Here is a 25091-nt window from a genome sequence, read left to right on the forward strand (position 1 = left end):
GATACTACCTATTCTGGAGTACTGCTCGAGCGTTTGGGATCCCTATCAGGTCGGATTGAGGGAGGACACAGAAGCAATTCAGAGGCGGGCTGCTAGATTTGTTACTGGTAGGTTTGATCATCACGCGAGTGTCATGGAAATGCTTCAGGAACTCGGGTGGGAGTCTCTGGAGGAAAGGAGGGGTTCTTTTCGTAAATCTCTACTAAGAAAATTTAAAGAACCAGCATTTGAGGCTGATTGCAGTACAATTTTACTGCCGCCAACTTATATTTCGTGGAAAGACCACAAAGATATGATAAGAGAGATTAGGGCTCGTACAGAGGCATATAGGCAGACATTTTTCCCTCGTTCTGTTTGGGAGTGTAACAGGGAGAGAAGATGCTAGTTGTGGTACGAAGTACACTCCACCACGCACCGTATCGTGGATTGAGGAGTATGTATGTAGATGTAGATGTAGAACCGTGTAATTCCACATGTAATTGTTAAAATAGTCACTGAAGTAATTTTACATTAAGCCATGAGTCGATACATTAAGAAGTTGAGACGACTATCTTTGACTTATCATCATGTTTATCTGTGCATTGCCATCTCTGATAATCAGTAATATACTTGAAAATTTGCTTATAACCCTAACCTAGGTCGTGCAGTAACATTAATAATAAAATTTGTGAAACAAGGCAAAAAACAGTGATTGTTCAGTTAATAGCAAATGTTGTGACTTTTTTACTTGTTGTCGATTCTTATAGGACTACACACACACATTCCTTATTCTAAAATTTCAATATAAACGTTAGCATTCGCATTTGTCTGATGTCGTATTCAGAAGTGTTGCTTCCTGGCCGCTCGCGGCGTTGCTATCGCTGTGCGTAGCAAAAACGAGACGGAGTGTGGTGACCGTTATGTCAGACTTGTAACCTCCCCCTCACTTATCGACCTTAATGACAGTGAAAAATTAAACCACGTGTACCTAATGGAAATTTGGGAAAAGCAATCGTCACCGAAGTTGATCTGTCGGTAAAGAGGGAGGAAAGGGTTACATCTAAATGAAAGGAAAAATGCAAATGAAACTGGTGGAAATTAATTTTGAAAAGGGGTAAAGTTAATAAAGAAAGTAAATGTGCGGCCGTTACGTCAACAATTAACTAGCGGTAATAAGATATTTGAGATTTGGGGGAAAAATCCGGTTGCCAGTCCTAAGGACAATTACTATAGTAACTGAAAAAAGATAGATTATAACACATATAATTAGCACTAGAAGCGTGGCAACTGAAAGTTGACACGTGTAGTGTGAAAACTGAAAGTTCGTCAGAAGTAATAAATTTCGCTACACTCTGACTTAATTTAGCAAAAGAATTAATAAAACCGGAAAATCGAAAGTTAATTTAGTGACTGAAGTTAATAGTGAGCTTGTTTTCTGAAGCACATCGAAATTCAGTAAAATACGGTTAGTCTTGGACTACCTCAACAATCATTTCAAAAGCTACTTGAATCTACGCAATTTAGAAATAAGAGATTTAACTTTGAACTTGAATTAAATGATTCTGAACAATTAACAATAGTAAAATTTAGTACGTACCAAGCTGAGCTGCAGTCACAGGTAACTAAAATACGGTAACAAAACTCGCACTCTTAATTTGTGCTTGTGCAATCTAAATATTGTAGCCAGCTATGAATACCTTAACTGAACTTTGAAATTAAAGCAGTGAAATCGAATGATGCTGGCGTTTGAATTTCAACGACACTCGGGCTCATTTCGGAAAAGGAAAGGACCCTGCTTGGCAATGCAATTGGGACAATGAGCAACAAAGGTTCATGTTAAGTTGCTGTAATTTTGTGATGCAACAATTTTAAAAGTTTGAAAAGCTGATGTCTGCCATACAGTTCTAAAACTTTACGTGCTTTTAGTCTTCCTTGTTGGTTGAATGAAGGTTTGAAGTCATCGATCGAGGAGGTGGCGACAGTCACTCATTGTCGGCCGTCGCTGTTGCAGAAGCTGGATGCTGGCGCGCCTTCTTCTCGACACGGTCACCAGGCGAAACGGGCTCTTGATGTGTGCCAGCTAATGCTTCCCGTCCGCGACACCGTGCTAGAAACTATTAGAGCCAGTCGAGAGCAATTACATGCTGCCCAACCCTGAACGCGCGGCAACTCGCGGGAGCGTCACACAACACACCTGCTCCACTGCACTACTCCAGCCAGACTCCCTCTGCTCACCCCGCGCTGTACGCGGCAGAGTTAACACTACCAAAGATCCTAAACACTTTCGTTCTCCACACGACCTATCGATGTATTCGTTCGATAGTATAGTTTTCCCTAGGCCAGACCCAGCGTATAAATACAAATAATATTCACAAAACAAACCAATTATACATCGACATAAATGCATATATATACAAATAGCAAAACCATTACAATATACAAAGACACAGAAATGTTATATCTTCAGGTAACAAAATAAGGAAAAAAATTTGCAGTCAATAGATGGAAATAGGAGGATATGCATTTCCGGCGTTACACGTGCCCCACATTGTTTGAGGGTGAGGATGTTCGTGTAACCTAAACAGACTCAGAAAATGTCCCAAAAAAGAAACAGCGGAAATGCATGTTTTCAGAACATCAACAAAATTTAGTATTCGTCTAATTAAGCATAAATCAATTTTTAGACCATAATAATTGAGTGGAGACACACCTAATCTTATTCCACTCTGTCATCTTGCACAAAATAAAACAGGTTGACAACATATTAAAATTCATAGAAAACATAGAAAATGGTTTAGCTATTCCAAAATCGTCAAAATTCGTAACACTATCAAGAAATGGAATACTATTTACAAAATTAATCAGAGTACATGGTCATAAAAACAGGTAGATCAAAATACGCAAATTAATTATTAATTACATATTATACACATTTTTATGTAACCTTTTCATAATTAATATTCTCGTCATGAGAGTCCAATTAACGCTATACAAGAAAATAATATTCAGCAGATCGAAAAAACCATAAATATTGACAGCAGAATTCTTTCAGCTGTCCGGGAAGAAAAACAATTCCGCCTTCCGTACTCGCAAGTGCAAAGAATGCCGACAGCGGCACATGAGCCGACAGCGGCTCCGCCTCGCCAGTATTGTTGCGCCCGCCTGTGCGGCACGCTTGATCTCACTCGCCTGTGTAACGGCATTTTCAGAACGTCCTTTTCACTGAATTCTTTCGGAAAAACTCACTCCCGAGTAATCTCAAGGAGTCCATTAACACTATCACAGTGGATAACTCAACACTGTCCATCATCACACATGTACAAGCCTGAAACTTAAAACATCGTCTAAGTACATCGGCAATGACTAGTAAAACACATATTCATGAAATCTTACAGCTTGTTACAAAATCATATTTCCATTCCTTAATCTACTGTGACTCAGCTGAAAACTTAAACTAGCAGCTTGGGTTTTTCAGTAGATTTATAATCAATTCCTCTTAAATCATTTAGTTAAAATTAATTACTTATTAATTACAACTTCTTTAATGTCCTCTTGGTCAGGCAAAAGCATGGCAATCTAGCAAACCTTAAATCTTACACTCTATATTTACATACTGTACAAATTACCCTTTCTGTGGTATTAATCGATCCTAGGTTGGTACAATTTCAAGTCTACAATATTCCGTTACCTAATAGTTTTCCAGAGCTTGGATACTCTAAGCAATAAGCATTTGTATGAGGTATACCAATGACTTTATATGGTCCATTATAAACAAACTTAAATTTAGAGATTTCATTGTCTATCTCGCTCGATTTCTCATGAGCTTTTACAAGTACTAAGTCTCCGATTGCAAACTTAGCAAAACGCGCTTTAGCGTCATGACGACGTATGCGAGCATCGGCTTTTAGCTTCATTACTTCTCGCAAACGATCTTTTTTCACACCAATACTAATGTCAATCCGTGGAGGGACTTTGATTATCTCTTCCAATTCACTTTCTACACTTTTGTCAATGCCGAGATTCCTCACGATACGGCAGTTCAAATTCATTCCTACATCATCCGGCCAGTTAACAATGTGTATAGGCTGGTATTGCTTATGCACACCGTCTCCTGCCTCGTCAAAACTAACTACTATTGCTTTATCTTGTGGCGTACATGTCAAAGTTTTGCTTTCGCAATTAATCACTGCAGGGTACTTTAATAGCCAATCCAACCCGATAATTAGTTCCGTAGTTAAGTCTGGCACGACGACAAACTCTTGTTCAAATCGTGCCCCACATATCTCGAAGTTCACAAAAATCTGTTTTGTGACCGGTTTACTGGCTTCCCAGTAGCACCGATAATTTTCACTCCTGTTACTGGCATAACTACGATACCAGGTCTGTCTTTCAGTAACTCAAATATTTTCCCAGATACAGCACTCAGTTCTGCACTGGTGTCAATCACTGTTTAGTTGTAGGTCGTGTATATGAACAGACACTACTATCTGTCTACACTTATCCTCGACTGTTTCTTTATTTTCCCACAATAAATCCTCATCTATATCCAGGTCATTCCGGAAAAAACCATCCGGCTTTGATTCTAAATCTGGCTTATCTGGCGGATTTTTCAGCCTCTGTTCACATACAGTCTTAATTTCAACACGTTTGTCCTGAGGCTTAGTCTCCAATACCGAAACCTTTTCCTGTAACTCGTCAACTAGTGAGTGTTGCTTTGCTATCAATTCATTAATTGTCACCTTCGTTGATTCCTCTTTCGTCAGATTGATCTCATCTGCCAATCTACCTGGAGGAATGTGCCCAGTAGTATCTGCAATTACTTCCTCTGGATCTGCGCAACCCACACTGCTACCGTCCGACCGTATAACGTCAGCTCTAACCTCATACACGCTGTAATCTATGTGCTTTTCTACCAATCGTGTCCGGCTATCACTAAAATTTTCGCAATCTTTCTCCTTAATACTCTCGCAATGTTGAAACTGGAGGTTTGCGTCGGATGGGTCGGCTACTTCTACCACTATAACTTTCGGTAAAGTCTGCCGGTTAGGCCCAGAACTTTCCGTTACTACTTCAACATCCAACTCCTGCGGGACGAAACACGACGAATCTTGCTCGTGCTCCCCTTTAACATCAACTATTTCTAGTAAAGTCTGCCGGTTAGGGCCAGAACTTTCTATCACTTCACAAATATTATTTTCCTGCGGGACGAGACGCGGCAAATCCTGCCCGCGCTCCCCATAAACACTTCTCCCGTACAGGCCCCTATAATCTCTCAGTTCGTCGTATAAGCGACCGAACTGCCTTAACCAGACCTCATCCCTCTCTGCATCCCCTCGCTCGATGACGGACGTGTTATCCGACATCTGATCTTCTCTCAACAATTGCGAATCATTCTTAAACTCAATCTCCAGTTCCGCTGTGGGTGTTACAGCTGCCATTTTATAATCGATTTCCGGAACACTACTTAAATTGTTCTCACTGACAATGTATTTTCTACTGCCGTGTCTACAGCTGATCTACTACTCGTGGACGCACTCCTTTCTCCTAACACTGGCACACTCTCCCGCCGTTGATTATTCCACACGGAATTTTCACAACGACGACACCTGGGTTTTCTCCTGTTATTGGGCCGCCAAAATTTCACCACGCCCGGTCGGCCCCTCACCGGCGCGGCTAATGGTTTCCCTGTCTCGTCCCGGCAGATACGCTCCCCGGATACTGCTGAGGCGGCTGGTCACACCCTCTGGCGTTATTACTATTCTGTGAAGCCCGTATCACGTTAGTATGATACTGGTTTCCGTCATTCCTGTTATTATTTGCATTGTACCGATTGTTATTACGGTCCGAACCATTATTGTTATTGCTGCCATGGTTGCGGTATGCATTATTCCCATGGTTATCGTTGTTGTGGTACCCGTTGTTGTTACCACGGCCTCTACCACTGTCGCGATTATTGTGCCAATTGTCCTCATCCTCAACTCTTTCCAGGAAATCGTTGATTGTCTTGCATTTGCTTCCTACGTATCGTTTTGTATCATCTGGAAGCTTCCTCTAGAGTTCCCAGACTATTTCGGATTCCGTGCGGCGATCACGCAAATATTCCAACTTGCGGGTCCAGCCCTCACAAAACTCCTTCATCGAGCCGCGCGAATTCGCATCGAAAGGCCTCGATACGACAAATTCGCCCCAGACACTTTGTTGTTTTTGCTCTGACCAGTATTCAGCCAGAAACAAATTTTTAAACTCGTCAAAAGTCAGGTTCGTAATGTTGAGGTTTAAGCCCCAACGCTTGGCATCACCAGCCAACACATCAATAACCGCATTACTTTATCTCTCATTAGTCCATGATCTGGGTAAAACTCTTTCACAATTTTTAATGAAATCCGTCGGGTGTATACCGCCTTTTTTCAAGGGGTCGAACCGTTCCTCTTTCGTCAACAATTCCGAACTATGTGCACAGATTGGCACATAGCTCTGTTTTTCGTCAAGTTTCTTTTCTAATTCCGAAACTCTCGTAATTACTTGGCAAGTGGTTGTCGCAAGCGTTTCTACTTCCCTTTTTTTCTCTTCGCATGGTATTAGCCTGCTTCGTCACTTTGGTATCTACTTCGGATACTAAAGCCTTTAAAGTTTCCACCTTCTTTTGATCCTCTTTTTTCACTAATTGAAGTTGTTCCGTCACCTTATTCTCGATGATCGGAGCAACTGCTTCTCCTACACTTTTCTCGATTCTGCTAATTTCGCAATTAAAACGAGTATTTATGCTCGCAATTTCCGCCTGAACGCTTTCCATTTCCTGTTTAATATTACCGATTTCGGTATTAATTACAACAATATTTTCATTCATTTTATCAACTTTTGTGTTAACAACTCCAACATTGTTGTTAACAACATTAATAGCTTTGTTCTGATTATCTAGCTTCCGTTCAATTTTTTCAGCCTGAGCTTCTTGCTTGGCAGCCTGAGCTTTAATTTCTGCCGATTGACTCTTGATTTCATTAATCAAAACATTCAATAAATCAGTTAAATTCCCGGAAACTACCGGTTTTACTTCCGTAGCGGCTTCCTTTTTAATTGTCCCCCCGTATTCGTCATCAAGGGGTTCAGATTTGATTTTCTCTTCCGATTCCGATACATTCTCTAAAGTTTGGAATTCCATTTCTGCTCTTTGTTGCGTTTTGGGCAGTCCCGTCTTTCATGCTAGCCGCCTGCCCCTGAACAATGGGTACCGCGGTGCGCGTTTCCCACTGTTCCGTATCCAAGTCTACCAAATTTTGGTAATTGTTGCCTTCACTCATTTTAATAATTTTCAATATAAATGCCAAATCTCAAATCTAATTAGGATTCCTCCCACTACTTAATCTCGCTGACGTAACTACCTGTTCGTAACCAATACTTTGTTACGACATTTGCAACATACAAAATTCGTGTCCAGAACAACCTCAAATCTGAAGATTGACCTGTCACCAGGTCGCCACGTGTAACCTCCCACTCACTTATCGACCTTAATGACAGTGAAAAATTAAACCACGTGTACCTAATGGAAATTTGGGAAAAGCAATCGTCACCGAAGTTGATCTGTCGGTAAAGAGGGAGGAAAGGGTTACATCTAAATGAAAGGAAAAATGCAAATGAAACTGGTGGAAATTAATTTTGAAAAGGGGTAAAGTTAATAAAGAAAGTAAATGTGCGGCCGTTACGTCAACAATTAACTAGTGGTAATTAGATATTTGAGATTTGGGGGAAATTACGGTTGCCAGTCCTAAGGACAATTACTATAGTAACTGAAAAAAGAAAGGTTATTACACATATAATTAGCACTAGAAGCGTGGCAACTGAAGGTTGACACGTGTAGTGTGAAAACTGAAGGTTCGTCAGAAGTAATAAATTTCGCTACACTCTGACTTAATTTAGCAAAAGAATTAATAAAACCGGAAAATCGAAAGTTAATTTAGTGACTGAAGTTAATAGTGAGCTTGTTTTCTGAAGCACATCGAAATTCAGTAAAATACGGTTAGTCTTGGACTACCTCAACAATCATTTCAAAAGCTACTTGAATCTACGCAATTTAGAAATAAGAGATTTAACTTTGAACTTGAATTAAATGATTCTGAACAATTAACAATAGTAAAATTTAGTACGTACCAAGCTGAGCTGCAGTCACAGGTAACTAAAATACGGTAACAAAACTCGCACTCTTAATTTGTGCTTGTGCAATCTAAATATTGTAGCCAGCTATGAATACCTTAACTGAACTTTGAAATTAAAGCAGTGAAATCGAATGATGCTGGCGTTTGAATCTCAACGACACTCGGGCTCATTTCGGAAAAGGAAAAGACCCTGCTTGGCAATGCAATTGGGACAATGAGCAACAAAGGTTCATGCTAAGTTGCTGTAATTTTGTGATGCAACAATTTTAAAAGTTTGAAAAGCTGAGGTCTGCCATACAGTTCTAAAATTTTACGTGCTTTTAGTCTTCCTTGTTGGTTGAATGAAGGTTTGAAGTCGTCGATCGAGGAGGTGGCGACAGTCACTCATTGTCGGCCGTCGCTGTTGCAGAAGCTGGATGCTGGCGCGCCTTCTTCTCGACACGGTCACCAGGCGAAACGGGCTCTTGATGTGTGCCAGCTAATGCTTCCCGTCCGCGACACCGTGCTAGAAACTATTAGAGCCAGTCGAGAGCAATTACATGCTGCCCAACCCCGAACGCGCGGCAACTCGCGGGAGCGTCACACAACACACCTGCTCCACTGCACTACTCCAGCCAGACTCCCTCTGCTCAGCCCGCGCTGCACGCGGCAGTCAACACTACCAAAGATCCTAAACACTTTCGTTCTCCACACGACCTATCGATGTATTCGTTCGATAGTATAGTTTTCCCTAGGCCAGACCCAGCGTATAAATACAAATAATATTCACAAAACAAACCAATTATACATCGACATAAATGCATATATATACAAATAGCAAAACCATTACAATATACAAAGACACAGAAATATTATATCTTCAGGTAACAAAATAAGGAAAAAAATTTGCAGTACAATAGATGGAAATAGGAGGATATGCATTTCCGGCGTTACAGACTGTGTCGTACGTGTTAGATTATGGAGATGGCGTGTGCCCGCAGCATCTGCCTGCCGATGGAGGCGCGGCGCGCGGGCGACGTGGCGTACCTGGTGGTGCTGCTGGCGGGCAACGGGCTGGCCTTCCTGATGGTGGCCGTTTGCTACGCGCAGATCTACGCCTCGCTGGGCCGCGATACGCGCCACGCCGCACCGCGCTCCGGCGAGCTCACCGTCGCCAACAAGATGGCGCTGCTCGTCTTCACCGACTTCGCCTGCTGGGCGCCCATCGCCTTCTTCGGCCTCACCGCCGTCGCCGGCTACCCGCTCATCGACGTGACGCGCTCCAAGATCCTGCTCGTCTTCTTCTACCCGCTCAACTCGTGCGCCAACCCCTACCTGTACGCCATCCTCACGGCGCAGTACCGCCGGGACCTCGTCATACTGCTCGCCAGGTACGTGGCTGCGCTTCCGTTCGTGCACCATCCATTACACCAGGAAATATACTTTTACTCTACTGGCCATTAAAATTGCTACACCGAGAAGATATGCAGATGATAAACATGCATTCATTGGACAGATATATTATACTACAACTGACATGTGATTACATTATCACGCTATTTAGGTGCACAGATCACGAGAAATTAGTACCCAGAACAACCACCACTGGCTGTAATAATGGCCTTGATACGCCTGGGCATTGAGTCAAACAGAGCTTGGATGGCGTGTACAGGTACAGCTGCCCATGCAGCTTCAACACGATACCACAGTTCACCAAGAGTACTGACTGGCGTATTGTGACGAGCTAGTTGCTCGGCCAACATTGACCAGACGTTTTCAATTGGTGAGAGATCTGTAGAATGTGCTGGCAGCAGTCGAACATTTTCTGTATCCAGAAAGGCCCGTACAGGACCTGCAACATGCAGTCGTGCATTATCCTGCTGAAATGTAGGGTTTCGCAGGGATCGAATGAAGGGTAGGGCCACCGGTCGTAACACATCTGAAATGTAATGTCCACTGTTCAAAGTGCCGTCAATGCGAACAAGAGGTGACCCAGACGTGTAACCAATGGCACCCCATACCATCACGCTGGGTGATATGCCAGTATGGCGATGACGAATACACGCTTCCAATGTGCGTTCAGCACGATGTCGCCAAACACGGATGCGACCATCGTGATGCTGTAAACACAACCTGGATTCATCCGAAAAAATGATGATTTGCCATTCTTGCACCCAGGTTCGTCGTTGAGTACACCATCCCAGGCGCTCCTGTCTGTGATGCAGCATCAAGGGTAGCCGCAGCCATGATCTCCGAGCTGATAGTCCGTGCTGCTGCTAATGTCGTCGAACTGTTCGTGCAGATGGTTGTTGTCTTGCAAACGTCCCGATCTGTTGACTCAGGGATGGAGACGTGGCTGTACGATCCATTACAGCCATGCGGATAAGATGCCTGTCGTTTCGACTGCTAGTGATACGAGGCCGTTGGGATCCAGCACGGCGTTCCGTATTACCCTCTTGAACCCACCGATTCCATATTCTGCTAACAGTCATTGGATCTCGACCAACGCGAGCAGCAGTCTCGCGATACGAGAAAACGCAATCGCGATAGGCTACAATCCGACCTTTATCAAAGTCGGAAACGTGATGTTACGAATTTCTCCTCCTTACACGAGGCATCACAACAACGTTTCACCAGGCAACGCCGGTCAACTGCTGTTTGTGTATGAGAAATCGATTGGAAACTTTCCTCATGTCAGCACGTTGTAGGTGTCCCCACCGGCGCCAACCTTGTGTGAATGCTCTGAAAAGCTAATGATTTGCATATCACAGCATCCTCTTCCTGTCGGTTAAATTTCACATCTGTAGCACGCCATTTTCGTGGTGTAGCAATTTTAATGTCCAGTAGTGTACCATCCTACGGGATATTTAACTATAGTACTCGTCACAAAATTATATGAAATGTATTCGTAGTTGCGAATGCGAACAGCCAGCTGTATAAAAGAATGACAGGGAAAATTTGTTCCGGAAAATGACGTGAATACGGATTTCCCGCCTGTGACGCAGGAACGACTCCACCTGGTAGTTTGGATCTGGCTGTGAGTCCTGCACGGATAGCCAAAGCGGTTAAAGCGACCTCTAGCGTAAAGCGCCAATTCCGGGTTCGTTCCCCATCTGGCACAAATTTTCATTGACTTCATTTCCTTATACAGCTGATGGTTGCTCGTATTCGCAACTGCGAATGTATTTCATTTATTTCAAAAAGGCTGTAGTCACCGCAGTGCCCGTTCCAACGCACATGCATGCATGTACAAAGGAACATTACACCGTTCTTCTTAACACTTTGCCGTCCGCACGTCTCGTGCAAATTTATTTTCTTGGTGCCGGCAACGCTTATTCGGATTACTTGGCTTGTCGCCGGCCGCTTGTCACCTTTCCGTTGATGACAAGCTTCAAACACATTGACTTTTGCGCGCCTTAATCTTTCCGGAAATTCTCTATTTTGCCGTATCGTTCCACAAACTCGAATTTTCTTTTCAAGTAACTTCTCTGCAAGTTCTGCACTAATAATTATCCATGAAGAGGTGATGCCACATTCCGTAAGAAGGTGTCAATAGTTCCATCATTGTTTTTGCTAAAGGTTGTCCAGTGCCGGAATATATCTTGAATGAGGAAATGTATCCCGTACTCGAACCACACGGCATCCGAATGACTATGCCATATTTGGTAATTTTCGACGGATTGTAAACTTCAAAATTTAACTGTCCACGCCACGGTATCATTCCTTCATCAGTTGAGACGTTTCGACTTAGATTAAATGTTTCTTTAAACTTTTTGGAAAAATAATCAATTACGAATTGAACTTTAAAAAGCCCGTCGGCATTATCCGGTATATTGTTGTTGTCGGAGAAATGTAAAAATTACAATATTTGTCTGAATCGGTTGCGGGACATAGTTTTGCGAAATATCGATGTGTCTATCAACGGATGCATTGAGCAGTAATCATCGAGCCTTGCTTTTTTTACAATTCTCGTAGGGATAGCAAGCCCAAACCATTTTCTAAGTTCGGATCCCGTAACGTGGACAAATTTGGCGTTTTTATCCAGTTTCCTTCTATTGCAATTTTGATTGTGATACTTGTTGGTTTCGTTGCTAATATATGCAAATAGATCGTTCCCAACATATAATTCTACGTTATCCACGACGCTCTGTGTATCTTTTGGAAATATGTGTGGACCCGGAGATGCTTCAAATTTATTATTGGTCCTCAGTAAATCATAGTCTGTCTTCTTCGTCTGATTGATCCGAATCAGATGGCAACCGTAGCGTTCGCCGAATTCTTCTTGGACGTATTTCACTCCCTTCCGACGATTCTGCTTCACTTTCATTTCTTTTTATCCAATGTCTTCTTCCCAATCGGCCAAGTTGTCCGGAACGTCAGACAAGACGTCCGAGCATTCATCATAAATAATCATATCCTCTCTTTCGTCTGCCATGATGAAAGTGCACAAGTACTTATAAAAACAAAAAACTTGTTGACGTGTGTAACTTATTGTTACCTAAACAAAACACCAACAGAATGAGAAAGATACTAATGTGCTGTCACCGGTCACTGCGCGATGCTATGCTCACGACACCACTCAGGTGTCGCCAGCCACTCAGCGGTACTATTCACACGACACCACTGTGGTGTCGCCGGCCGTTGACCGTTATTTCGCGCACGACACCAGTGCGATGTCGCCAGTCAGCAAAGTGTTAATACCACAGGAACTGCAAATAGTCATCAGAGTAGGCGGGGAGAGGTCATCTCTGCTACTCAGAACATTGCCAGCTAGCGATAATTTCAAATGTAAGCAAAAATACCGAATAAAATCACCCATCTGATTCTAGTCTGTGATATGATGGAGTGTTTTCCAAGAGAAAATCCTTGCCAGTCGTTACGAAAACAATAAAAAGCTAACTCCATAAAAAAATTTAAGAAAAAAAATTTTTTTTTCTTCAACCTGTACAAAAGGCTGAAACAGTAACATACTTGGAATGACAAAACGTGTGGATATTCTCGAAGTTTATAGATGCATGTGATAAATACTTTCATGAGCCAAAACATTATAACCACTACCCACCACGAAGTTGAATGTATCCTGTTGGTGTTGCGGGCACGTGATGTAGTAAGGAAAGAATGTAAGGGGAAGAGAGACGAATGGGCAGTCACAGCGAAGATATGGGCCGCAAATGGGAAAATCCTCTGATATAAGCGGTTTTGACAAAGGACATATTGTTGCGGCACTCTGGCTGGAAACGAGAATACTTTAAATGGCGAAGCTTCTATCCTGTTGGCATACTGCTGTCGTGAGCACCTATGGGAAGTGGTTGTAGGGTGGTGAAATAACGATTAGGCTGTATGGTTTTGGACGAACACGTCTCATCATAAAACGTAGAGGTCGGAGGATCCCCCACTGTGTAATCCAGGATATGCAGCGATCTGTGGCAGGTCACAAGTGTTTCGGAACACACCGTTGTTGAACATGAAGATCCATATCACACGACACCTACGTGTTCCTTTGTTGACCTAGGCACATCGTCAGTCATGACTGCAATGGGCATAGCATCACTGAGTTTTCACCGTCAGTCACTAGAAACGTGTCACGTGCCCAATGAACTGCATTTCTTGTAACATCTGGTCGATGGCTGGGTCCTTACACGCCGTCATCCAAGCGAATGGCTGCAGGAAACATGCGCCGTGCAACAGATGCAGGCCGGTGAAGGCAGAATTACGCTGTATGATACACTGAGTTGGGTTTTCATGGGATCTGTGTTGGCAGTCGACGGTATCACGACAGCAGTGAACTATGTGAACATTATTGCGGACCACTTGCATCGCTTCATATTTGAAGTCTCCCCCCAACGGTGATGACACCTTCCATCAGGATAACTGTCCGTGTTGCCAGGTCAGAATCGTGCTACAGTGGTTTGAGGGGTACTATAGTGAACACGCATTAATCTCTTGGCCAACAAATGTGTCTGATCTGTATCCATAAGAACACATATCGGGCGCGAGCTGTGTGCCCGCAAGCCACCGTCCCGTAATTTGCGGGAATTGCTTGACCTGTGTGTAGACATCTGGTACCACATACTTCTGGAATCCTGTCAAGATCTTGTAGAATCCATGCCAAGCATAATCACTGTTGTACTGTTTTTGAAAAGTAGAGCAATACACTATTAAACATGTGGTTCAAAATGGTTCAAATGGCTCTAAGCACTATGGGACTCTAAGCACTATGGGACTTATCATCTGAGGTCTTCAGTCCCCTAGACTTAGAACCTAACTAACCTAAAGACATCACACACACACACACACACACACACACACACACACACACACACACACACACACACACACACACACACCTGCCCGAGGCAGGATTCGAACCTGCGACCGTAGCAGTAGCGTGGTTCCGGACTGAAGCGCCTTGAACCACTCGGCCACACTGGCCGGCTAAACAGGTGGTCATAATGTTTTGGATTATCGGTGTATTTTGTCGTGTAAACATAAAACTACTCCTAGATAAAAAATAAAATACAGTAAGAGATGTGAAATTGCTTTGCCTGTGTAACAAAAAATATTACCGCTGATGAATCTGCGTTCCGTTTGACCTCTTAGAAACGTTCAGCCAAAAAGATGTTAAGAAATCTACAACATTAATTGTGGTAACATCTGAGACGTCACTTATGTATCGTGTCACTTATGAATGCGACTTATTTACGAGAGACTCCGTGCGCTACAGTGCCTGAAAACTTGCATACCGCCGTCAGGAGTCTCGTTCCGATGGCTCGCCTTAGTAGAACCGACAATATTTCCTAACTATCGAAGAGATTATATTTGCATCTGTTACAGAGTCTCCATCACTGCACCCGTTACCCAAAATAAAGATGTATCTGTACGTGCTTTCAGGTTACCACTTACCTTGTACTCGCGCCAAAAGTACAAAGTGTGTCCCAGTTCCGTTAACACTATGGATATGAAAAATAAGTCATGGATTATACACACAAATCACAGTACTGATTCAAAATAGTCTCCCCCTGAATTAACACGCAACTGAAATCATTTTAAAAGCGTTTTCAAACTATCACTGTAGTCCTTGTTTGGAATCGCATTTAGTACTGCAGTAAAATTTTCCTGGATGCCTTTAATAGCGTCTCCTTTCATTCATAGCTTCAATTTGGGAAACAACGAGAAGCCGTATTTGGCCGCGGCCGACGACTACGGCCGGTGATCCAGTGCTGGGATTCGTTTGTTGGCCAAAACCTCGTACACGATCTTCGCTTTGTGGGGCCGTTCTCGTGAAGGAGCGACCAAGAAAGTGCCCCTCGGTAATGAAGTTAGAATTAAACAAATTGTCGCCCACAAACGAAGAAGGACTCAACAAATTAAATGTTGCCTCGCTTCTTTCACTTCCAATTTCCGAGAGGGTCAGACACGTACTGTTACATTTGCGGCCAGGACACCTGCTGCGGCGATGCTAGCGCTTTGACGATTGTTTTTGAAATTACAAGGGTCATAACGGCGGAATACACCACGATAACATTGCAGTTTGGAATTTCATCCAAGCAGTCCTAATGTAACTGGAACACAGTGCGTGTTTGTTGGTCAAGTTTTGCAAAATCCAAGTTCCATCCAGATAAGTAACAGATCTATTAAACTTCCTGGCAGATTAAAACTGTGTGCCGGACCGAGACTCGAACTCGCCATATTTGCCTTTCGCGGGCAAGTGCTCTACCATCTGAGCTACCCAAGCACGACTCACGCCCCGTCCTCACAGCTTTATTTCTGCCAGTCCCTCGTCTCCTGCCTTCCAAACCTGAAGTTTCATATCAGCGCACACTCCGCTGCAGAGTGAAAACCCATTCTGGAAACAGATCTATTGTCCTCCGTATGCTATAAATGCACAGTCCACGAAAATGTAGCTCTCTGTGAGCCAATATCGCTTCTTCCATATGGCCATCGTTAAATTTCCTAACTTAAAAGCATTGTCTTTTATAAAACAAATAACAGACGTTTCCGAGTCCAAATACTGATCTTTGTACTGTAGTTAGTCAATGACTTTACTTGCAGAGAGAATGCTGTAATGTAGTATTCTGACACAGTCCTTCAGACCACTTCTTCATTAAAATCGTCCATTTGAGTGAATCTGCTCTGCCATTTATACCATTTCGTGGAGAACCGAAGAAAGCACTCACAGCTTCTGAAAAAGTTACGATAACGATAAAACATTACACTGTTTCTTCAGAGACTCCACATGCTTCTGCCGTTAGCTTTTACCCTTTGGCAACGTTCCGTCTAGCTTCATCATGAGCAAGTTTGTTGAAAACTTTTGGGTATTAGATTTGCATGTTTATTTCGTTGAGCAATTCCACTAGGTGCCGGCAGACAGCAACAAGACGTGAATTTGCAACCGTACTACCAACAGGACGTTGCTCTTCCGTATCACTCGTAACTGTCTAAAAAACAGAACAAGTTCGTGAAACACGGAAGTAGCGGATGTGACGACTGACCGTTCAGTCGGTACCTTAAGTCGCAACAAAATGGTTCAAATGACTCTGAGCACTATGGGAATTAACATCTGAGGTCATCAGTCCCCTAGAACTTCGAATTATTTAAACCTAACTAACCTAAGGACATCACACACATCCATGCCCGAGGTAGGATTCGAACGTGCGACCGTAGCGGTCGCGTGTTTCCAGACTGAAGCGCCTAGAACCGTTCGGCCACATCGGCCGGCTACGTCGCAACACAGCAGGGCTGGCGGCGGAGCGGAATACGGCATAAGCGGTTGGGAAGTGTGCCATTCAGACGTCTAATATAGTGATGGCAACTATACTGCTTCGTTACGAGTGCGACTGAACTATTCTGGAATGACTGACAGCTCTTGGCTGTCCAAACCGTTTTCCTGCGATATCCTCTTTTTGACATTTTCCCTCAGAATTACTGATATCCTTGGGAGAGCCAGCCATAACAAAACTACTACATCTGAGGTCATCAGTTCCCTAGACTTAGAACTACTTAAACCTAACTAACCTAAGGACATCACACACATCCATGCCCGAGGCAGGGCTCGAACCTGCGACCGTAGCAGCAGCGCGATTCCGGACTGCAGTGCCTAGAACCGCTCGGTCACCGCGGCCGGCGCCTGGGTAGGGAAATATACAAATAATACCAGGACACTTACACTGTGCTGTAGCCCCCGAGCGCCGCGGTGGACGTGTACGAGGCGCGGTGTGCTACCTACGAGCGCAGAACAGGGAGTAGCGGATGCGAAGGAGGAAGCAAATTGGTAAACCAGAGTGCAAAAGTGCTGCCATCTATTGACGGAGAAAAGAACGTGGTGCCACTAGCCCGGCCTTTCACAATTTTAATTAGTGGTTTACATTTAAAATGAAGAAAAAACAAAAAAATACATAAAAATACACGAAATAAGTTAAAGGTGCATTATGCGTAGTAAAGGAGCGTATTGAACAGGTCGGTACAGCATTGTGGTAAAACTGAGTAGAAGCTGCGATATAAGATTATTATATAAACCGTAAGGCACAATGAAACTTTTCTTTTACATAAGTGGCAAACAAGTTTTAAATTTAGTAGGGATATATAAGTGGCAACGTGGAACAACGCGCCACAGTCATTAGGTAAAAAAATATTCACATGTGCCACACATATTTACAAGCTCTCGTTACTGATCAACAGGGAAAGTAGCGAAACCTTACAGTCTATACTGTCAGAAAGTAATATGCCAATTAATAGCTAGCAACAATAGCACTAAAAGGACAGATTGAAAGTGGGATCAATTTAAATCCTGCTAACCAACAGTCGACAACTAATCGAGGCTTACATGCTACCTGAGACGCATTCTACATCATGAAAGAAGGTAATATTTTTATTTAGTGAGGGCACGCATGAAGGCACATTACTATTATGCGCTATAGTAATATTATCCTTCAGACAATCATTAAGATACATAATATGCGCATACGTGTCGTCAAAAATAAAATGGGTCAGGTCCTTAGATAATTTAATAAGCGTTAATTAGGCTTTCTTATTTAAGACATCTTTTTTTAAAATATAAACCTCTAATTTCTTCAATCATAGCAGTTTTCATGAGCTGCTGAATGTACATGGTGAGCTAGCAGTAATTCTATTGAACAGTCTTCTGATAAAATTGGGGATCACGTTATATGCTAGACACATTTTATTAAAATTAATATCGGCTGATGTCAGACAGAGTCTGTAGCGTAAATTGAGAAATTGGTAATATGTTCCAATTGCCCTGCGCGGCATTTTACTACAAATAATCCTGTTGGAAGAACATCCGCAACTGATGTTCTTCCATAAGGATTGTCTGTCATGACAAAAATATTCCACCACGTGAGCAGATATATGGGCCAGGCGAAATACCCTCAAACTTCAAGAAGAATGTAATAATTCTATTTCCAAAGAAATCAGTTGCTGTTAGGTCGAACAATTAGTTCAAGAAGCCATGTTTGCTAAATACCAACAAAAATTATTTGCACAAGAATAGGAAAACTGTTAGAAGCCGACCTCGGGGAAGACCAGTTTGGATTCTGGAGAAATGCAGGAACACTCGAGACAATACTGATCCTGCGATTTGTCTTAGAAGAGAGGTTAAGGAAAGGCAAACCTACTTTATAACTTCTATAGATTTGGAGAAAGCTTTTTACAATGACGACTGGAATACACTCTTTGAAATTTCGAAAGCGTCAGGGGCAACATACTTCTTGTCCAAACTATTTATCGTCCACGTTTCACTTCCATACACGGCCACACTCCATGCAAATACTTTCAGTAACGACTTCCTGACACTTAAATCTATACTCTATGTTAACAAATTTCTCTTCTTCAGAAACGCTGTCCCTGCCATTGCCAGTCTACATTTTATTTCCTCTCTACTTCAACCATCATCAGTTATTTTGATCCCCAAATAGCAAAACTCATCTACTACTTTAAGTGTCTCATTTCCTAATCTAATTCCTTCAGCATCACCCGACTTAATTCGACTATATTGCATTATTCTCGTTTTGCTTTTGTTGATGTTCATCTTATATGCTCCTTTCAAGTCACTGTTCATTCCGGTCAACTGCTCTTCCAGGTCCTTTGCTGCCTCTGATAGAATTACAATGTCATCGGCGAACCTCAAAGGTTTTATTTCTTCTCCATGGATTTTAATTCCTACTCCAAATTTTTCTTTTGTTTCCTTTACTGCTTGCTCAATATACAGGGTGAATAACATCGGGGATAGGCTACAATCCTGTCTCACTCTCTTCCCAACCACTGCTTCCCTTCCATGCCCCTCGATTCTTATAACTGCCATCTGGTTTCTGTACAAATTGTAAATAGCCTTTCGCTCCCTGTATTTTACCCCTACCGACTTCATAATTTGAAAGAGAGTATTCCAGTCAACAATGTCAAAAGCTTTCTATAAGTCTACAAATGCTAGAAACGTAGGTTTGCCTTAGATATAAGATGAAAATTGACAACACCAAAACAAGGGTAATGGAGTGTATGGAGGCCAGTCAAATGAAAACCGAACATCCGGCACAACGGGACCATGGAATGGTTCCATTTAAAAGTAATCGCCACACGCTTTAAGACTTGAGACAAGATGATCAGTTCCTGTTTCGCAGAACGCGGTCGGCCTCTGACGGATCCGCAACCCATCCGCTCTTGCACTTCCTCGACCGACTCAAAAACCGACGTCCATGCATGTCTTTCTTCAAGTCGTCAAAGTTATGGAAATAACAGGGTGAAAGATTCGGGCTGTACGGAGGATGTTGCGCAGTGTTTTCCAACCAAATCATTGAAGCGTAGCCTTCTTCCGACTCACAGTGTGGGGACGATCGTTATCGCGCAACAGAATGATTCCGTCCGACAGCATTCCCACAGCCCGAGGGCAAACGACAAGGCCTACAGTGGTAAAATCCCACATCACCCCGACAAAGAAATCCTAAGCTTTGCGCACAAGCTCCAGTAAGGTAATGATGACCTCCTTCTTCAACTGCAGGGACCCTCTGCTCTCGAGTTCCTCGAGCGTGGAACTACAATCAACGTGCAGCGCTACGAAGACATTTTCCAGAAACTGCGACGCGCCATAAAGTCAAAACATCCAGGAATGTTGTAGTACGGAATATTCTGTTGCGCTCAAACGACCGCCCCCACACTGTCAATCGGACGAAGAATACGCTTCAGCGATTTGTTTGGGAAACACTGCGGCATCCTCCGTACAGTCCGTATCTTTCATCGTGTAATGTTCACATCTTTGGCGACCCCAAAAAAGACAGGCATGGATGTCGGCCTCAGTCACACTAGGAAGTGGAAGAGTGGGTGTGGTTGTGCAACCTTCAGCAGCCAACCGCGTACTGCGAACCAGAAAGTTATCGTCTCTTCACCCAGTGGGATAAATGACTTAACGCATGTGGCGATTACTTTTGAATGGAACCATCATATGGTCCCGTTGTGGCGGATGTTCGGTTTTCATTTGACTACCTCTTACAGTCGAATTAAATCAGGTCATGCAGAGGGAATTTGATTAGGAACTGCGACACTAAAAATTGGTCAGTAAATTAACTGATGAAGGTCGAAGTAGAGAGGATTTGAAAGGTAGACTGGCAATGGCACGAAAAGAGTTCCTGAAGAAGAGAAATTTGCTAACATGTAATATAATTTTGAGTGTTAGGAAGTCTTTTCTCAAAGTTTTGTCTGGAGCGTAGCCTTGCAGGGAAATGAAACGTGGACAATAAACAGTTCATACAAGAAAATAATAGAAGCTTTTGAACTGTGATGCTACAGAAGAATGCCTAAGAAGATTATGTAACCAATGAGAAGGTATGACCAGAATTAGGGAGAAAAGAAATTTGTGGCATAACTTGAGTAAAAGAAGGGATCAGACGACAGGACACATTCTGAGGCATCAAGGGATCACCAATTTGGTACAGGAGAGAAATATGGAAGGTAAAAATTGTTGAGGGAGACAAGAATTTAAATACACTCAGCACGTTCAGAAAGATGTAGGTTGCAGTTGTTATTCGGAGATGAAGAGGCCTGCACAGGATAGTGTAGCGTGAAGAGATGCATCAATCAAGTCTAGACTGAAGACCACAACAGCGACACATCCTCTCTTCAAGTCCTTGACATGATTGTCTAGAATACACTCCTTGAAATCGTGAAGGTAGCAGGTATAAAAATAGAGACAAAATGGTAATCTACAACTTTCATTGACGACAGTGAAACGTTCCTTCTTGTCGTTTGTTGGCGGACTTGAATTACTGCTCTGCCAGACTACAATACCCGTCATTTTAATTAAGTGCGGCCAGCCTTTGACCAGCGACTCATAGTTAAAACAGTCTGCTGTTGTATACACCTAACCAAGCCCGCTACTTCTTATATCGGACCACGGAATTGGCAAACGACCCCAGCAAACAGCCGCTTCACGTTTCCCACAAGTTTCTGGCATCTCGTCTGAAATCAACACAGAATAACAATCTAAAGTTAAAAAGGAGAAGGACACACACAAGAACTCCACACCCCAAATTTCCACTGGCAAATAGCAATTTATTACATTATAATAACCCTCGACAAGTCTGCTTCGTCCACTAAAGTTGCTCCACACATTACCAGGCGACCTCACCCTACACAATCCATACACGCTCACAAAACAACAATAGCCATTTTTTACATTTACTGGCGTTCGTGACATTCCCATACTGCAGTATCAACAGAGGAATGTCAATGATGACTATACGAGCGTGAGGACAACACAACCCCAAGCCCCGGAGTGGAGAAAACTTCGAAGCCGGGCGGGAATCGAACCCGAGTCCCTTCAGTTAGCAATCCGCCACACTGATCACTTAGCTACCGAGGCGGAAAACTACCTTGAAAACGCAGGTGTCTCAGTTCCCAAGCTAGCTGACGGAAACGCACTTCCGAACATTGTAAAGTATTTGCAACTAATATGTAACGTAGCTACAGCCAATGTTACCTATGTTCGTTTGTGAAACTGGACTCGATAAGCAACCTGAGCTATCAGTAAACGGAATCTAACCTGCATAACACTGTGTGAGTGTTGTATGAGTGTCAGTTTCACTGTCATTAAAGCCCTCATCAGATCGTTACATGAAGAACTTAAAACTAACATTTGGATAAGCTATCTAACTGTGTTTTTGAACAAGAATTTGCAAGTGATACAGAGTTTGACTTGGGCAATGGAATTTATTGGCCTAGAGTACATGACATTTGTGGTGTGTCAGTGTCTGTGTTTTGGCCGTAAGTTTTACACTCACCTCTTTAGATAACTGCCTTTTTCCATGTGGTTTACAGCAATGCGCAGCATTATACAGAAGCAGCGGCTAAAGTTTATTGTTACCAAGAATGAATTTAATAAAAAGGAGTTTGTTTGGGTCCTGTTAACTACTAAATAACGTCTGAGAAGGGATTTCATTAATTAAGTCTATTTAAAACTTCAGAATCATTATGAAAAGTATTAATAATGACAATAACAGGTAACATATGTGTCAATAATGTTTTGAGTGCCAGATTAACAAATTATTTCAATTTCAAAGTAACATTAACATTTTGTAACCACAGCATGCTATTTAGATGTGGAGAATAATTATTATTATTTGGAGGATAAGGAGGCTTCTTTTACTGACAAGCAAAACATGGGATTATTACAAACTCGGACTAATAATCACGATCCTAACACTGCAAATGCTTTTGCGCTATGCTTGCGGATTTGACCTTGAATTCCATCTTCAAGCGCAGTTAAGCCGTCTAAATCTCTCCTGGCTATATAAATGAAATCAGGCCTTGAGTGTGGTAAGATCTTCCGTCACCGAAGTGAGGGCAGCATGACACGTCTTGTCTCCGAGTTCTCGAACAACACTACTTACTCTTCCACCCTCGCAGACAGATCTCGTCCCACAACAATGCTTAGAATCGCGCTCCCATATTTCGCCCTCAGATTGTTACTATCGATATCTGAGTGCTTACACAATGCAAAGAATAGCGTTAAGTTGGATATATTGTTTTATGTGATTGAGAGTTCTGACACACTCCTTACAACATTTTCCATACTTTCCACACAGACAGAATAACTTTATCCATCTTTAACTACCGACTTCCGAAATACACAGCGCATAAGAACTATGGCCTATGGCCCAGGAGATTCAAAATTTGCCTTCTCCACCACTCGAGGACTGTCGGCCGACTATCCTTGCATTAGCTCCAGACGGCTAAACGAAATTATTTTAACATGCAGGCCGCTCGGTCAGTCAGCCTCCAGAGAAGACTTAGGCATTTCGGTAGACCATTTCCTGTTATCAGTCATAAAAAAGCGAAGCAAGACAAAGAAGTTATGCACACTAGTAGCAAATTGATATCGGTATAATATCGTTGGAAAATGCAAGTGTGTAATCTCTGGCAGCCCATGGATGAATGTTTGACGCTGCAGCGCAGTTTACACTTTGCAGTTGGCAAGGTTAGTAAACAGGGGATAAAGCCTTTGCGAATTTCATTCCCTGTACCCAGACGGACAGTAGCTATGCGGTGCAGACAGGTGCGTGAACAATATACGCAGATGCCAGCATTTGAGAAAGGACGTGTGGTTGGGCTCAAAGCAGCCGGTTTGAGTAATCGGCGAATCGCCCAACATTTGAATTGGAGCGATGCCACTATTCGACGATGTTGGCAGGAATGGGTGATCCAGGGGTGAACACAGTGTCAAGAAGGAAGCGGTCGACGCAGAGAGACGACAGAACGAGAGGACCGAGCAATCGTCATAGAGGCACTCAGAGACTCGGATTCGCCATTGTCATCGATTCGACGTGGATCTAGTGCTTCATTGACAACAAGGACCATAAATAATTGGCTCACTGGACTGAACTCACAGTGCCCCTTGCGTCTACCACCATTGACCTCTATACGCCAACAAACCCACTTGCAGTGGTGTCAGTCACAGTCGGCCTGGAATCTCAGCCCACACCAAACTGAGCTCCGAAGATCAGCGAAAACTTGTCTGGAGACGCCCGAGACAGCGGTGGGATACCAGTATGACTGTCGCCCGCCATATGGTCGAGGATGCCATTTCTTTTCATAGCAAGATCCCGTTGGCTGTCATTCTCGGTTTCGTTGCCGCACAGCGCTGCGTCTACAATACTTTAGACCCATTTTGTTGCCGTCCGTGTCAAACCATCCTGGGCTTACATTTCAGCAAGATAATGCCCGTTCTCACACGCCGAGAGTTTACCATACGAAACCTTCGTGGTTGCCAACCCTAACTTGGCCAGCATCGTAGCCGGACCTCTCTCCAATTGAGAACTTTGTAGCAGTATGGGTAGCGCCCTCCAACCAGCTCGTGATTTTCACAATCTAACGCTCCAATTGGACATAATTTGGCAACGATATCCCTCAGGAGGACATTCAACAGCTCTGTCAATAAATGCCAAGCCGAATAATTGCAAGCATAAGGGCCAGAAGTGGACCAACGCGTTACTGAGTTGTTCAGCTTGTGAAGCTCACTCTTTTGAATAAATCATCCAATTTTTCTGAAATTCTAATCATCATTTGTTTATATGTATATCATCTCACTCTCTCAATCTCATCTAATACTTTCCCCTCTTTGGGGAAGTGTGTGTGGGAGTTTGTAGCCTTGCGGCTTTTACTCCACTTTTTACTTGTGTTTGTGTGTTTATTTCTGTGATTTTTGGGTGTCTGCGTGATGTGATGATTGTTCTGCGTGTGTCTGGTACTTGCCTGGCGTTGGCGAGATGATTGATATTATGGGGGAGGGAGGAGGATCAGCAATTGGATATAGGGATTTTCTCTCCAACTTAGTCGTCGAAGATCGTCATTGGGCGTTTGTGCTTGTCACGGGACGTGTCATACCGACTCAGGGCGTGGACGAGGACGTTTCCTGACCTGGAAGAGCCTTCATAGAAGGCCCTTGCCAGATCTTGGAAACGCTCTTTTAGGAGTGGGATT

General features: G+C 43.1%; 1 protein-coding gene across 1 annotated transcript in view; it reads left to right on the plus strand.

Moving 5' to 3' along the window:
• The window catches only part of LOC126455064 (lutropin-choriogonadotropic hormone receptor-like), an 805745-nt gene that overhangs the window by 711359 nt on the left and 69295 nt on the right, over positions 1-25091 (plus strand). Inside the window, exon 14 of the mRNA XM_050091146.1 lies at positions 9110-9499. Coding sequence (XP_049947103.1) covers positions 9110-9499 — 390 coding nt within the window. The remainder of the gene's footprint in view (positions 1-9109; positions 9500-25091) is intronic.

This window comes from Schistocerca serialis, chromosome 1, assembly GCF_023864345.2.
Source record: "Schistocerca serialis cubense isolate TAMUIC-IGC-003099 chromosome 1, iqSchSeri2.2, whole genome shotgun sequence".
Classification (NCBI taxonomy): domain Eukaryota; kingdom Metazoa; phylum Arthropoda; class Insecta; order Orthoptera; family Acrididae; genus Schistocerca; species Schistocerca serialis.